At 39.0% G+C, this 16,146-nt stretch overlaps 1 protein-coding gene across 1 annotated transcript; it reads left to right on the top strand.

The window, feature by feature from the left end:
- Positions 1–2,090: 2,090 nt before the first annotated feature.
- HEXB (hexosaminidase B (beta polypeptide)) lies at positions 2,091–15,880 on the top strand. Its single transcript, XM_009884259.1, has 12 exons — positions 2,091–2,150; positions 2,945–2,991; positions 3,209–3,319; positions 5,722–5,823; positions 6,864–6,993; positions 8,694–8,874; positions 9,948–10,034; positions 10,632–10,704; positions 11,348–11,522; positions 12,353–12,443; positions 12,659–12,763; positions 15,699–15,880. The coding sequence occupies exons 4-12, from the start codon at positions 5,728–5,730 to the stop codon at positions 15,757–15,759; spliced, it is 999 nt and encodes a 332-aa protein (XP_009882561.1). The 5' UTR covers positions 2,091–2,150; positions 2,945–2,991; positions 3,209–3,319; positions 5,722–5,727; the 3' UTR covers positions 15,760–15,880.
- Positions 15,881–16,146: the final 266 nt, after the last annotated feature.

Genomic DNA, 16,146 nt, shown 5'->3' with positions numbered 1-16,146 from the left:
GCTGGAAATCCCAGGCTCGCTGAGGCGCTCGAGAGCGTTTCACAACAGGGGCAGCCCGAAGATAATTCTTGCTCTTAGTGCTGCAGGAAATCTCAGCCCACAGTGAATCATGAAGGTGGTTAGAAGTGCAGCCTGTGACTTCTGCAGTTTAGCTAGCATTCAGCTGATCTGCCTGCTGCCATCCTTTCTAGTAACTGTCATTAAAGCTCAGAGGTATTACGCTGTGCTGTACCCAGTTATGTGTGGTGAGGTCTGTGCTTAGTCAAGAGATCGTCCTTTCTTTCAGTCCAGGGTATTGCATGCAGGCTGGCTTTGCTTATTCATCCGCTCTCCTGAGAAATAACTACATTTGAATTGAAGCTACCTACACTGGCTTATGTACGTGGTATTTCTGGTTTTGCTGGAAAACCAGAAAGTGTTCCTTGAACTTCCTGTTATTTGTCTTGCAGTATTATAAATCCACTTTCTATCGGCAGATCCAAGAGAGGATTTAAAAACATGATGGTTATATTGGTTTTGTTCTGCTATGCTTTAGTTCTACAACTGAAGTCCAGTGTGGAAAAGTACTCTAAAATCAAGTCCAAATGACCAGAGAAGTTTCTTAACAGAAATAAGGATAAGTCGATAGTATTGCTTTTTGTCTGGGTAGGTTAGCAGAGAATTCAACATATTCAATTCATCTAGTTCTCTCTTGAGATAATATTCTATACTAGTGTCGTGGTTTGGGCTGGGCTGGCCACTAAAACAAATGACAGGTACTTAGTTGTTTGGTATGCAGGATAAAGATCCTTAGAAAAAAGATCCTTTCAGTCTTAAATCATACACCTGCAGCAGGATTAATTCCCTGATTTGTGATGAAATGTACTCATTTTAAGTTTACTCGGTCTTCTTGGTACCTGTAGCCAAGTGGTGGAATTCTTGTGTGCAAGTTTATAATGCATTTCAACGCAAATAAGATATAGCAGCAAAATTGCTAATGCTTTAGAATTCTTCTGCCACAGTGAAGTTATTCTACTGCTTTTCTACTAGTTGAACTTTGAACTGATTTGTGAACTTCAGATTTTAACTAAAGCTGGTTCTGCTTTTCTGTCAGGGAGTCTGTCAGATCATGTCACTGAGTGGCTTTTCTTTGTAGTTTAAACAAATGTTTGAACTGTATAACTTATAACCAGCTGTTCTTTCATGCTGAGGCAGATCCGATAAATCATTATACAGCAACTTACCCCGCTGATTTTCTCTTTCCTGCTTCAAATGTGCAACTCCAGTCAGTTTATTATTGCTTTAATATTCAAATAATAATGCAAATTTATAGCTCTATAGATATAATGTGTTTTTATACATATATGTGTATGTTATATTTTAAAAAATTAACATATGTAGAAGATATTTGCTTCATCGCTAAAATATACTGAATCACCTTAGATGGAAAACCAAAATTATTTAAACTTTTTTTTTCCAGTACTTTGTACTGCGCTTCAGTACTCAAACTTAAGGGATGGTTGTTATAGATACCTTCAGATACCATTGTTTTTACCTTACTTCATCTCACTGCCTATGTACACACGCTGATTAGATGGTGGGGTCTGGTTTTTTATTTTTCCTTTGTAATTACACCATTATAGTAAGCACTTAACAATATTACTTGCTATATCTCTAAAAAAATATGTAAGCATAATCTATAGAAAAGGAAGGCAAAAGGAGAAGTAAACTTCTGCGGTTAGATCTGGCTTAGTTACCCAACCCTTATCACCTATGTCTTAAATGCAGAACTATCAACTGATATGTTTTAAATCAGTTGGGTTAAACTTAGCTGGAATTCTGGCCTATGTGCAATATTTAACATTGCCATTATTAAACACCATATTTGTTTTATCATCTAACTGCTGTCTGACTCGTAGCTTGCATTATTTCAGGAATACATAAATGAGAAAGAGCAGCACAGTGTCACCATTAAAACCAGCATTGGTTAGAATTTAAAAAAACAACAGAAGATGTGGCACTTGAAGAATCTTTTTAATGCCTGTTAGCATTGTCCTGTCATTCCATACTTCTTGAGGAATAACTTTTTTTTTTCTTTTCTTTAGATCATTTAACTGTAACTGAGCCTGTGGCTATACTGAAAGCAGATGAGGTATGGGGTGCTTTAAGAGGTAAGCTGATACTTTTCCTGTAGGACTGTTTGGTCTGGACTTGTGCAAAATCCATGCCAGACTAAGAACCAGATGACCTCTGAGCCTTGCCCTCATTCAGTCCTTCCTGAGAAGTAAGCTTGAGCATAGAGGCCAGAAGGATACCCAGATATGTGTTGGTCAGACCCTTGGTTCGGATGCTCAGCATCTCAGATCCAGTGGCACACCAGAAGTGCACCCTTGCTGTGCCAGAAATCAGTCAAACCAACCAAATCCTAGGTGCTAAAAAAGCTCTCTGATCTACAGTGTGAATAACAAATAATTCTCTGACTGCACCTAATAACCGAACATGCAGGACACATCACCAAAAAGACCATAATACTGAAGTTTCAGTTTGCTGTTCTTACTGGAATGTTAGTCTAAATTAGCAGATTTTTCACGCTAAATTAGAAACTTCACCAGTTCCAGAAATTACAGGAATGGATGCATGACAGCACCAGAAATTTCTACCATACTTAAGTAACTTCCGTACTATTCAAGGATTAATTTGGTACAGCTGAGCTGAACTGCTAATATTCAGTAATTGTGTATAATGCAGAGCTTGAATGGTTCTCTCTTTAGAACTTCATTAACTATGGTGCTGGAGCAATTAAGGAAACTGTAGCTGAGTTTCTCTTTAGTACAAGGTATTGTTTCTAGCTACGTGAACACCTGTAAATAGGTGTGGTCCTGTTTTTAACTAAAACTTTAAGGACAAGTACTGAGTTGTACTCCAGATCCATTTTTTTGATTTTTTTTTTTTTTTTTTTCTCCAGGTTTGGAAACCTTCAGCCAGTTGGTTCATGAAGATGACTATGGAAGTGTAAGCATAGCTATTAACTAAAAACACAGTCCTGATAACAGACAACCACATTCTTTATTAGGTGTTTTTTTAAAAACAGCATATCTACTAGTTCCATTAAGTACTTTTTCAGAAAACTATCATCAGAAAGCTGCTAACAAACTGAAAAGTAAGTATTTCCTGTTTGAAATGATGAATATAAAATGAGAACTCTAATTTTTAAATCTCATTCTCATAGTTTCTTGTCAATGAATCTGAAATCGACGACTTCCCAAGATTTGCTCATAGAGGAATCTTATTAGACACTTCAAGGCATTACTTACCATTGAAATCTATTCTTACAAACTTGGTAAGTGCGCAGTTCTGTATCATTAATAATGAAGGCTTTTTGTTGTAGCATTTTGCCCCTTGAAGTACGTAGCAACTGGAACTGGTGTGAAAGGAGAACCCATCTCCTCTGGCTGAATTCTGAAAGGACAGAGCGACCTTTGCTAAGTGAAGGTCAGAACGTACACTGGAGAGGAATTGAGTGGGCAGACACAGTGAATCTGTAAAGGAGGCTGGGATTTGTGGTACCTTGGGCTTTTTGTATTTTCTGTTGCCTAAACCAGCTCACATATTTCTTGGAAGCATGTTTTGAGACATCTGACTTGTCACCAAGCAGTGCAGGGGAGACCTTGGAAGTCCTGGCTTCAGTGCCAGTGGTTGCAGGAAAATTCCAGTCTTTTCAATAACCAGGCTTCGGTAATCCTTTCTTAGGCTGCTAAGGGCAAGCCAGTAATTAAGTAGTACAGAGCAGGGGGGAAAATGGAAATGTTCATTGGAAGGTACTGATTTCTTTCACTGTGTCTCTTCAAAGCGAAAAAGCCCACACAAATAAAAAACCCAAACAAAACTTTCTCTGAAAAGCTTACATAATCACACTAATAGTTGTATGCTCCCATGTTGATGGGAAGGTGATGAATTTGTGCAATCATAGCAACCAAAGCTGTGGGTTTTTTTTTCTGTTGTGTACTCCTTTCTGCTGTTGAAATCCTTGTAGCAAGGTTTATTTGGTGGGTTGAAATGGAAGACCCTTTGAATGGAGGAACATGCAGTTTCCTGTCTTGTCTCTGTCTTGCTTTTCCAAGATCAAGTAGCGTTAGAAAATTGCCTTCCATGTTGCAGAACTTTGCAGAGCAGGCTTAAGATGGGCAGGATAAGAGTGCAGGCAAAACCAGTCTTCATTTCTGACGTCATCCTTGAACTGGGCTCAGAACTTGCCCCTCCATGGGTATTTACCACTTGTATTTACCTTTAAGATCAGTCCCTGTTCTGCAAGAAGTGTTTGTGTAGTGTTACATTGACAACTGAGGGTGCTTCAAAGACTCAAGTAGTTAATTGTATCAGTATTTGTTGTCTTTTCTAAAAGAGACAACAATGTCCAAAGAGTTGGACTTGACTTTTGAGACTTGAATTTCTAACCATTTTTGTGTTTCTTTAACTGTTGCTATTCTGTTTTCTTTCCTTAAATTATGCACATGGCTCTAATACTTTCCCAGTGCTACATTTTATAACATTTTGCTGGTTTGAGAATAAGTGTGCTTTTCCTCCCACCTCTGTGCCTTCTTGAATCCAGGCTAACCTAATAAAAAGCATCAGTAATCCCTTCACTGACATGTGGTAATTAGATGCTTAAGGCAGCAGTTCAAGTACATTTCTTGTTTGTGTTCAGCTGCTGTACTGTATTTCCTGGAAGGGCATTGCCCTTGAGGAAGGAGTGGCTGAGTTAAAGGTCAGGAGCTATAATTTTCTATGTGGAAGGATGGTATTTGATAGAAATGCATGAAGACGTGTGGCAATTAAGCTTCTGCTGTGTAATAAAATAGATGAGATAATTCTGAGGAATGGACAAGGTATAAATCTTCCTTCCTTTGGATTTGGTGGGAGTTCCTGAAGAGATTTTGTCACTTCTTTAAAACCAGCTTGGTGAAAAAAAGAAAGGGGGAGGAGTGGAAATAATTGTATTGTGGCAAGGGATTGGAAGCAGCTGTGTTGCAACTACTCAGTCCAACCTAGAGAACACTTATTCCATCTGCTCACAGCACACAAGGCGTCTAGTGACTCTGACAAACTAGCATAACTTGGGTATGTGTCTAGCTGTCCCATCTGGAGTCATAATTCTAAAATAAGTATGTTAACATCTTGGTTATCTTCAAGATCAAAAAAGGGAAGTATTGACACTGTAATGACTGAAGACGTAAGGGAACACTATCTTCTTTGTGGAAAATGCATGCATTTATTTTGCATGCATTTGAAATGGATTCTTCAGGAGTCACTAGCAAGTAGGTATGTACTAAATAGTAGGAAACTCTGTCATGTGGTTTAGTTTTCGAGTCCAAAGTATTTAGGTAGAAAAGTATAGGCTTTTCTGTAAGCTGAAATAGCTGGTGGTGCGTAAAGAATTACCCAGATATGTTCTGAAGTGGAAGAAGTTAATAAGCATTTATAGCAGTTCCTCTTCTACCAGCCAGAGTAGCATGAGTGGTGCAAATAGATGGCAGAAGAATGGAGCAGTGGTATAAGCAGGCTGGTGCGTTTTGGTGTATGCATCTAGGATTCAGTGAAACATAGTATACTTTTTCTTTCTCTTCTTTTTAAAGTTGTTGCTTTAGACAGGTAGGATATACTGGGACAAGACTGCCTGTTTTTGCAAAGGTTTTCTGTGATAGTGAAGTGCTTAACTAGACTGCATTGCGTTATTTGTTACAGGATGCCATGGCTTTTAACAAGTTCAATGTTCTCCACTGGCATATTGTAGATGATCAGTCATTCCCTTACCAGAGTATTTATTTCCCTGAATTAAGTGACAAGGTGAGTAAACATCGTTGGAGCAGGGTGGGAGAGCGGAAATATGGCATATATTTCATGAAAATAAAATGCAGAGCCTACTAATGGTTGAATATATCTGCCTTGGCAGATTTGTTTCTAAAACAAATACAGTGCAATGTGTCTCTATTTCCTGATTCACAGCAGATTTTGCTAATTAATGAAAGCCATCATGAGGTTCTTGCTTAGTCCTGGTACAGTAGTAGCCAAATCAAGCATGAATAATTAAGTAGATGGAGCCTAAGCACAAGATTTATAATTCTGTTTTAAAATGCTTGCTAGAATCTGATCCTCTTGAAAATTATGTAGCAGATGTCATGAAGAATTTTTTAATTAAAAAATTGTAGATGGTGGATGGTGCAATCAGATTATTTTTCCTGGTAATGCTGTGGAGTTCTGTCCTATTCCACAGACAGCTGGAGAGAGGGAGATGGCCTTTGTCTCAATAGCCACCTTTTTGAAAGGCTTCTTGTTTACCATTATCTTTTCTGAGTAACTCAGCTGTGGAAACCGTTTCCAGATAAATAGAAGCTTAAGGTGCTATTAATCATGAGGAGTCATGACGCTTTTCTTAAGTAGTTTGACTCTTTGACAAGCATCTGTTTAACCAAACTGTAGCAGTCTGGGTCATTCGTCACATTTGTTGGCTGTGGGGCGTGGAATAACACTCAAATTCAGCATCACAAAACAAACACGCCCTGATGCTAAATTGGGTATTGTATCCAAATTGACAAGCAGAGGTGTTGGAAGAAGATACCGTTCTTTCTGACTTGACAGATTTTTTTCGATTAGCCTTGCATATCATTTAACAAGGGCCCTGTGTTCCAGAACTAATGATTCACAGGTGGAGGGGAAAACTAACTTGCTGCTGTACAGAAGAATTGAAGAACGTATCTTTCAAAAATCTGATGGAATAGAAACTAGCTTTTCTGTTTTCTTCAGTAACTGTGAGCTAAGGAGCTCCAATTTTGTGAGCTGCTGGTATAATGTTTTGTAAAGCGTTTCTAAGTGTGAATACTTTACAGGGAGCGTACTCCTATAACCACGTCTATACTCCTGCTGACGTCCGTCTGGTGATTGAGTATGCCCGCTTAAGAGGCATTAGAGTTATCCCCGAGTTCGATACCCCAGGACACACGCAGTCTTGGGGAAAAGGTATGTCCAAGAAAGTATTAATTACTAAAAGATTGTGGTAAGTAGGGTGTAGCAAGCAAATGAACTCGTTAAAAAGCAGCCTTTAAAGTGCTTTGAAAGGCTGTTGATAAGAGGTAAGCATGGGGCGGACTCAGTGATGGCCGTGACCTTTACGTGTTAAGAGGAACTAACGTGAACAGAGAAAGCTGACGCTTCCTGTGCTGGCTGTGGGTGGGAAGGCACAGATGTATTCTGTCTGCCTTAGACTTCATGTTGTTGTTATACCCCCATCCAGTACTCTTGAGTTTAGAGTAATAAGGCAGTGGCTAGAAATAGTGAGTTGCTGTCTCTAGAGTAGAGATCTCTGCTTTGGGAACGTTCTGTCAAAGTGGTTAATGTTTCTATTAGTAAAGTGGTAATCTGCGAGTGTACAAAAACCAGCAAAGTTGGATGCTTTTTCACACTCTATCTTCTGGGTTTCAGAATAATACTTCTCTTGATAGAGAATGCTTGAGTCTGAGAGTGGTAGTGTTTACGTGTACTCGAGGACCAGGGAACCTTGTGCCTTAATTTGAGGTGCACTGACTGCAGTTTCACTGCAGTTAACATAAGATGGTTTGGCCAAACTTGAAATAGTAAAGGTTTTTCTAGTGCTTCATAGCTTTAGCCGTGGGGCAAGTCTTAAGCTTATCGTGTGGGTATGTGGCCATAATGTTGGAAGATGCCTCAGGCTCTTTCTCACTAATTTAAAATAAGGAGGAAAGGAACAAGGCAATAACTAAATTTGCTAAACAATCATTCTGAATCCTTCATATCATGTGGTCTTTGCTGTTACAAAGCACTAATAAAAGCCAGTGGCTTGCCTGGTGATATGTGGGGTGGCCTACATTCATATTAGGATCAAAGGTCGTTCCTGAGAGCTTCTTGTATAATAGCTTGTTTAATGTGATGCACAGGACATGGTCCTGGCTTTGCTTACAAATCTGGGTAGCTATGCTTTGTTTGCATTCAAATTCAAGATACTGGTGAGATGTCTTAAGGCATGCAAGGAGAGTAGTTGAAACAATCTACCACAAGGGCCCTATTTGAGGTGCTGCTGCTGCAACCACAGTTTACCAAGTAAACTGGACTTTGGAATCTCCAACCTAGATAGGATGACTTTTTCCAGTTTTGTTATCCTGGCTCAAGTTGTTTCATGTATCCTGCCTCAAGAGCCAATGCTTCATTTTGATGTGTGTCTAGCCTTCTTTTCTTGTGTAGACGTAAATTCCTAGCAGACTGAGGCAGGACATCTACCTTGAGCCTTATACCTCCCACCTACTTAGGTGTTAACAAAGAGTAATGAAAAGAGAAAAGAGGCCTCCGGAGCACACTCATTATGTTTGGCTTCTTTCTAATTGGCTTCCTTCCTAAATTCGCTAAAGCTTTTTTTATTCAAGTAGTCATCCAGAAGCTGTTTTGCAGGTACAGTGACATGTTCCATAAATTAGTGTCTGTTAAATCACAAATCTGAAAGTCAGAGTCCTGATTTCCAGTTAGAGGGTTTTTCAACCTTGGGCAAGTTGTTTTATTTCATCCTGCCTCTATTTGATTATACTTAGATAGATGAGCGCTTAAGTCATGGACATTAGCCTTTTTAATATGGGTAACTGCCTCTTCCTGCTGGTAAAGTTAGCATACCAACATGGAACTGAATATCCTCTATTAATTGTTTCTATTAGGTCAAAAAGATCTTCTCACCCCTTGTTACAGTGGAGAACATCCAACTGGGTCCTTTGGACCTGTAAATCCCATTTTGAATACAACTTATGACTTCATGAGTAAATTCTACAAAGAGATCAGCAGTGTATTTCCAGATGCATACATTCATTTGGGAGGAGATGAAGTGAACTTCGATTGTTGGTATGGTGACAGTTCAAAGAATAAATTCCTAGTGCCTCTTAAACTTGCCTAAATCCATCAATTATGGAACTCAGTTGCATGAGACAGTTTTCATTGCTTAAGCCAAAGATCTCCACTCCTACTTCTGTAACTGTTTACAGGCAGAGCGTTCTTGATCTTCAACAAGCAAGTGATGTGCAGAATTTTGCTTTGTCTAGTAGTTTCACAAATGTTCAGGTACTCTTAAGGATTTCTTTGTGAAAATTAATCTGGCAGGAAGGAGAACTAGTATGGTAGAAAAGAACTATGTGAGATAATTAACATTTAAATGCTTTGTGTTAAAGGAAGAGCAGTTCTTCCCATTGAGTACTGCCTTTCAGAAAATCTGCTAACATTAAGTATTACAGTACTGACTCTTGTGTGCTTGTGTTAAAAGTATGGCATGTTTTAATAGAGTTTTTCAACTGGTTGTGGATTTTGAATATTTTGGAGTCTCTCTGCTGGAGTAACTAATAATATAGAATTCGGAGCATATCTAATTGCATGAGTACTCACATTGATCTAGTTGGTATTTGTGTGTCCTCTTGAAACACCAAATCAGAACACTCAGGACTTGCTTTAATTTTTAAAAAGAAAGAAAATTTCTGACAAATGCTTTATCACGAAAGTGTTGGTTTGCTTTTGGGGTATTTTCCCAAATTCTTAACGTCAGTCCTCCAGATCCCCTGTTATTATGGCTGCTCAGTTTCCAGACCTGCTGGCAACCTTCCCACAAAGTCGCAGAGAAGCCAGGAACCCCAGAGTTCTTAGGAGCTTGAGGCAGCCTGCCAGAGACTGCTTCAGAACAGGGACACCAGTAGTTCTACCAGAGAACCAGGACTGTTGGCTTTATTTCAAACTGGGATGAAGCTGTTTCAAAATACCTAAATTATCTTAGCCTGCTGCTTCTACTCTGTTGTGGATTCCAGGCTATGGTGTGCCTAAGGCATCAGCTAGTCTGCTGTGCATAGATGGAAATCGTTCAGAAATCTGGTTTAAAACAAAATAAAATTATTATTTTTTTTTCCTAACTTGCTTTGTTGTTATTATTTAAGGAAGTCTAACCCTGAAGTGAAAGAGTTCATGAAGAAGCAAGGATTTGGAATTGACTATGCTAGACTGGAATCTTACTATATTGAGAAGTATGTTGTTTTTTTTAAATTCTTGCTCAGCTTTTCACACCCACTGTCTGAGGGAGGTGTTGAGGCACAGATACTGAAGCTGATTTAGGGTTAGCCTATATTGTTTTCAAAAATTCCCATGTATTGGGGACTGCCCGCTTTCTTTTATTTTAATACACTGAATGCAAAGTTCACAGGTTTAAAATGTGGGACGCAACAAAGACACATAGGTTAGTTCTACACACACTCTGAGTGTATTGGGTATCTTAAACTAGGTATCTGCTGTAATGTGAACACACGGGATGGGGAGGAAAAGTGCTAAGGTTTTTGCAGCCATTTACTTCTCTTATTCTTAAAAGACATGGATTTAGGTAGCTGTCTGAGTTGCTGGTAGTTCTGAACATCAGTTTGTGTTACTGCACGTACATATCCTTATACATGGAATAACATCTTCTTCAAGGCAGAGCACTGAAGGCCAAAATCGGCAAAAAAAAAAAAAAGGGTTTTTTTGGTCCCCTATGCAGAGCTGGGAAAGGCCTGGTGTGCCTTAGGGTAGAAAACTGTGCCTCTACTGATCTCATTGAAGTTCATAAACATGATCTTATTTCTAAATTCTAGGATTTTGGACATTGTTTCCTCCTATAACAAAGGATATGTGGTCTGGCAAGAAGTGTTTGATAACAAAGCACAGGTAAGATGGAAAAGTAAGTTAAGATACTCTTGCATAACAGCACAATATTGTGAGGGGCTGTAGTAGACTACTAAGTAGTTACGGTTATGTCTCTTAAGAGTTAAAGCAAGTCTGCTGACTTTAGCAAGTCTCCCCGGGTGTGGGGCTTGCCTTGAAATTATAATTTATTAAACGTGTAAAATATGTGGAACAGGTAGACCAGCACTGAAGTGCTTTCTAAAGGTGAACACAGATAATACGCTTTAGAGCATCAGAGTAAATGGTAGGGAAGTTTCTGTGAGTTTCTGTATTTTTTTATTTTTTTTTTTCACGCATAACTGTGGGCCTGGTCTAGTAACACCAGGTGCTTAGCTTTTCAGAGCTGGTCAGGTAACTGGTGCATGTAGGAACCCTCTTAGGGCAGAAACTGTTTGTAGTATAACCTAGGCTTCACTTTAGTGTGAACTCTGTTTAAAACCAGCAAAGAGCTAATCAGCTTTAGACTGGGGGGTGGGGGCGGAACCAAAACCAAAAGGTAACTTCCAAAGCGTTCCTCTTCAAAACAAAATACCCAGTTTTAAAATCCATCATCCTTTTTCCTGATAACAGAAATTGGGATTGTCGTTAATGTTTTGGGGTTTTGTTTTGGTTTTCCTCCTTTTAGCTGAAACCAGACACTGTAGTTCAAGTGTGGATGGGAAACAACTATGCTCATGAACTGAGCAGTGTCACTGCGGCTGGGTTCACTGCAATCCTGGCAGCTCCCTGGTATTTAGACTACATTAGTTATGGGCAAGACTGGAAGAAATACTACAGCGTCGAACCGCTTAACTTCCCTGGTTTGTTACTTTTTTTTTTTTTATACGCATGTTCTGTGCATGAAAGTCTTTGGTTCATAGTAAGGCATAAATGGAAAGAACAAGGCTATTTACAGTGGTCATGCAGTCACTGTAATCAGATAGGCTGTAATCACAGGACTTTTCCAGAGTTCTAGCTGACATTAAAAATTCATATAAAAAAACCTGCAATTTTCCACTTGTCACAGGGAATAGTGTTGCCTTCCTCAAGCATGTAGCACTGATGCTTGTGTGAGACAGGATGCTGGACTAGGTGGACAGATGCATCATGTGTTAGGGGCAGAGTTGTGCGAAATGACTGTTTGGTAGACAGACACTGAATTCATATTCAAGCTTCTAGAGCGAGCATTAGACTGTTCTAGAAAAAGACATTCTCTCCTGCTGGCTAAAGCTGTTAGAAACATCTTATTCTTTCTCCGGGCCTTTCATTTTGTGTAAGGTAGCTCTCAGAGCTGATCAGGGAGAACACCTGACTTCATAGATTTTTCAAGGAATGTTCTGTGTGTGATGGAATGAACAGTTTCAATCAGGACTGAAATCTCTGAAGAATGTCAGAATGCTGAGGAATGTCTTTCAATGGATAAAAGGTAAAATCCTTTCTGACAGAGAAGGGAAACAGGTTTTCTGGGCAAATGGTCTGGTGGTTCTCACATTGAGTAACATGACTACCAAAATGTTAAGTTAGTGCTCAGGATAGGTATTCTATATGATAAACCAAACATCAGTCCTCTCTCAGTATTGGAAAATGAAATTGTTGATATATGCCCATCTTCTGGGCAAATGGAAATTCTAACTTTCTGCTTTGACTTCAGGATCTGAAAAACAGAAAAAGCTTTTAATAGGTGGAGAAGCCTGCCTGTGGGGGGAATTTGTGGATGCAACTAACCTCACACCAAGATTATGGTACGAACTGCTTTATCTTTAGATTTTAGAAAGCCAGCTACAAGGAGCATTAATTAATCCAACAGGACTATATGGTAGTGGTAACAGTGCTCTGTGCTGAACCTGAGCAGCTATAAAAATTGATGCTTGCGGATATGTAAGAGCTGCTATTAAAAACTTTAATCCATTCTTGGTAATAGACCATACCTACTCTAAAACTCAGTGTATCCTTACAGGCCTCGAGCAAGTGCTGTAGGGGAAAGACTCTGGAGCAGCAGTAATGTGACCAACTTACAGGATGCCTATGAAAGACTGACTAATCATCGATGCCGCATGCTCCGGTAAGATTTATCGCTATAGTAGAGCTTGGTTCTCATGCCTTATAACCAGTTGAGTTCAAGTACAGGCCTAAACTGCTGGCCTGGAAATGAAGGGAGGAGAGCTAGGAGTCTAATCTGGCTATGTAAATGTCATTCCACGTGTTTTTTGTATCCACAGAAGAGGAAGAACAGATAATACAGTAAGACAGGGGCTCCAGACAGTTTTGCAACTAACGTTTTCAGTACTCATTAACTTTCTTCAGTGAAATACTAGAATTTATCTATGCCTTCCTTTCCTCTAAAGGAGAAAACACTGCCATGATTGACTGATTTGAGACAAAAAGGATATTAAAGAGTATGCGGGAGGAGTGCACAGACAGGAGAAAAAGTAGACATTTAAAGGAAGTTGTTAATTATTTATTATAAATAATAATTAAAGACCTGCAGCAGCCAATCAGGTGGAGCTGTCTGCATAAGAGGTGAGCTTGAGTGAGCTATTTGTTCAAGTATTGCCTTAGTGTAGGGACTGAAAGGAGTAGATAAAGAGTCCCCTGATAAACTTTAATTAATTTATGACTACTGTAAACAAAGTCAGTTCATAACATAGTCTTCTCTGCAGTTCTTTCCTAGAAAGTATCATCTAGACAAGTTACTGGTTAATTATTGCTAGTGCTGTCTTTGTGTATTCGCGGTTGTAGAAACGAGTGATTTCTAGGTCTTAAGTCCAAGTTTGACTCCACTTTTAAAAGTATACAGTCAGAGAGCCTTTTAGGTTTTCCCAAATGCTGCTGCAAAGTTGGACTGCAGCAAGAATGCAACGTGCCATTTAATTGCTCCACAAAAGTTTATGACGAGTCACTGAAAAACGCAACACTGTGAAAAAGTATTTTGAGGTACATACAAATCAGCTTTTTGGAGAACAATATACAATGGCAGTTACAGTCAGCACTTAAAACTCAAGCACTCTGTTCGTGTTCCTGTAGATGTCTTAGCCTGATTACACGTTGAAATCACTGGCTTTCAGCTTACAGTATAAACTAGCTCTTTAATTAATCAAGTTAAGAGTGACTGAAAGACTTGTAAATTTTGACTTGTTTGGTTTATTTCAAGCTGGCTTAAAAAAATGCAATAGGAAAGTAGCTCTATGTAAATTGTGTTACCTCCCTCAGTCATGAGAAAAATAGATGCGTTAAGAGAGTTAATAAATGCATGTTAAAAACAAGATTAAAGGGCTTTAAAAACTTAGGTCCTATCAGTTAACAGGATGGTGCATCTCTTGATGTGGCTTAGAAAAAACACTGATACAACAGAATAGCGAAGTGCACAGTGGCCGTATCTCTAGGATTAGGGTTTTACAGTGAACTAAGCCATGCTATTCCTGGACCTGGTTAACTATTGCTGCATCTCCATCCTCTTTCTTAATGCTGGCACTTGTATTGCTATGTAGGGAGCTGATCCAGATAAATGCAGCTGCTCTGGTAGTGCTAGCATGAGAGATGCAGAATGCAGAGGCAGACTAAAGACTACTCCTTGTACTTGTTGCACACTTTTTCCTTAAACTACTTTCTGGTGCTAAAACTGCTTTGCTGGTGTATAAACTTTATGGCGAACAATTCCTGTTAGAAACAGACTACCTTAATAAAAGGACACATGCTCCTGAAAATTATTCCTTTTATATATAGCCTTTGAACCAGAAAAACATGAGAGAAACTATTCCCTTTCTGCTGATGAAAGAGCAGTCCTTGGAGCTGCATTTCTGTTGCACCTTATGTATATGGGCCTTCCTTAGCACTGTGTGAACTCAAAGGACTTATTTTATTAGTCAGACTGTTGTAAAGTCTTAGATCATGGGCAAAGAACTATGTCCCTACTAACATTTTTATACATGGTATATACAGACTGTGGCAGTTGTAGCAGGCTAAGGAGCCATTCCAAGTAGGATGAACAGCTCTGGCTTGCTTTGCAGCTGGGTACCAGAGTGTGAGGGAATGGGCAGGCAGAACTTTTTGGCAGCTAGATCACAGTCACTGGCGTAACAGTAGCTCCGCCTGTCCAAGGCCGCTGCCATTGAAATAGTACCATGAATGCAGTAGCTGCTATTCAGATCTAAACTCAACTTCCTGTAGTATACAGCAGCCCAAATTGCAGAGAAATGGTGATGGGAGAAGGGAAACAAAAAGGTGGGCGTATATTCCAGAGGCCTAGACAACAACCCTGTCTTTTACTAAGAGTAGGTCTTGCTTAGGGGCAAGCAATAGTTCAGCTGAGCTATTTCATTACTGTTTCTTCCATTGCAGCTCTTAAGTTCAATTTAAACACCAGTATATCTAATCGTACAAATCACTGTAGCAATACTGTATAGTTCTTAAATATTCAAGCAGCAGAATTTTGACTACAACTACTTTAACTCTGACACACCTTTTTGTACTATCTTATTGCACCATCGTAAGCTAAAGGGGTTTTTTTGTTTTTTAAAGAGAACAGAATAATTTACATTAGTGTAGATGGAAAAAAGTCTCATTTACTAAAACTGGCTTCCCCCAAAAATTCATGAAAATGACAGAGCTGCATATGAAGGAAACATTGGGGCTGGGGGGGTGGGGGGGGTAGGGAGCGTATAAATGTTAGCTGATTCCTATTTTCACATTCTTATGACTACTTTTCAATAAAAGCAATAGATTTTGCAGAACATCAAGACAATTAGACCCTGAATATAAGCTTTTTAATCTATTGTCTAATATCCTCATACACCTTATTGAAACGGAGAACTGTAACAGAAGTACAATGAACTGTAGAATAGGGCCCTTTTTCACTCCCTAAAGAGGCCATCTGTTATTTCTTGGAAGTAGTTTTGTTTACACAAAGATTAAACTAGAGTGCCAGTATCTCTCTTCCTGCCTACACAACCAGCCAGGTGTTTGATTATAATTATACACATTCTACTTCATTTTAACAGCCGTGGCATAGCAGCTGAACCTGTGTTTGTTGGATACTGCGCCCATGAAGCAAGAGGGTAGTAACTGCTGCAGAAATTTCTAGTCAACAACCTGAAGTGCCTCTGGGGTATGAATGTATGTACATGCAGTTTGAAATTTGAACTAAGACTTAAACTTTCACTTTTAAAATAGTTACTTGACATTGTTGTTGGAGTAAAAATGACATTTTTTAGCTTTCATTAGAAATGGGGATTCTTCGCTGTGAAATCCTGAAACTTGATACCATAGCTACCAATTCCAGTTTCCTTACATTCTAAAGTTGAGGGAAAATAAAGATAAGACGCTACATAAATAAAGAGCAAAATTATCTTTTTATTTCAGAGTATTTTATCATTCACCACTTTTCTATGTAACCAATTTGCAAATGAGAACTGACTTGTAACACATAGCAAATGAAAACCATTACAG

The sequence above is a fragment of the Charadrius vociferus genome, unplaced genomic scaffold, assembly GCF_000708025.1.
Source record: "Charadrius vociferus isolate BGI_N301 unplaced genomic scaffold, ASM70802v2 scaffold183, whole genome shotgun sequence".
NCBI lineage: Eukaryota > Metazoa > Chordata > Aves > Charadriiformes > Charadriidae > Charadrius > Charadrius vociferus.
Note: the sequence above shows the minus strand (reverse complement) of the source record. Positions and strands in the feature narration are given on the sequence as shown.

Bases quoted from the DNA above. Each gene is read 5' to 3' on its own strand.
- HEXB (XM_009884259.1), top strand. From the start codon at position 5,728: ATGGCTTTTAACAAGTTCAATGTTCTCCACTGGCATATTGTAGATGAT. The intron at 6,994-8,693 runs GTATGTCCAAGA...TGTTTCTATTAG, and splicing joins CACGCAGTCTTGGGGAAAAG to GTCAAAAAGATCTTCTCACC. The intron at 8,875-9,947 runs GTATGGTGACAG...TTATTATTTAAG, and splicing joins GAAGTGAACTTCGATTGTTG to GAAGTCTAACCCTGAAGTGA.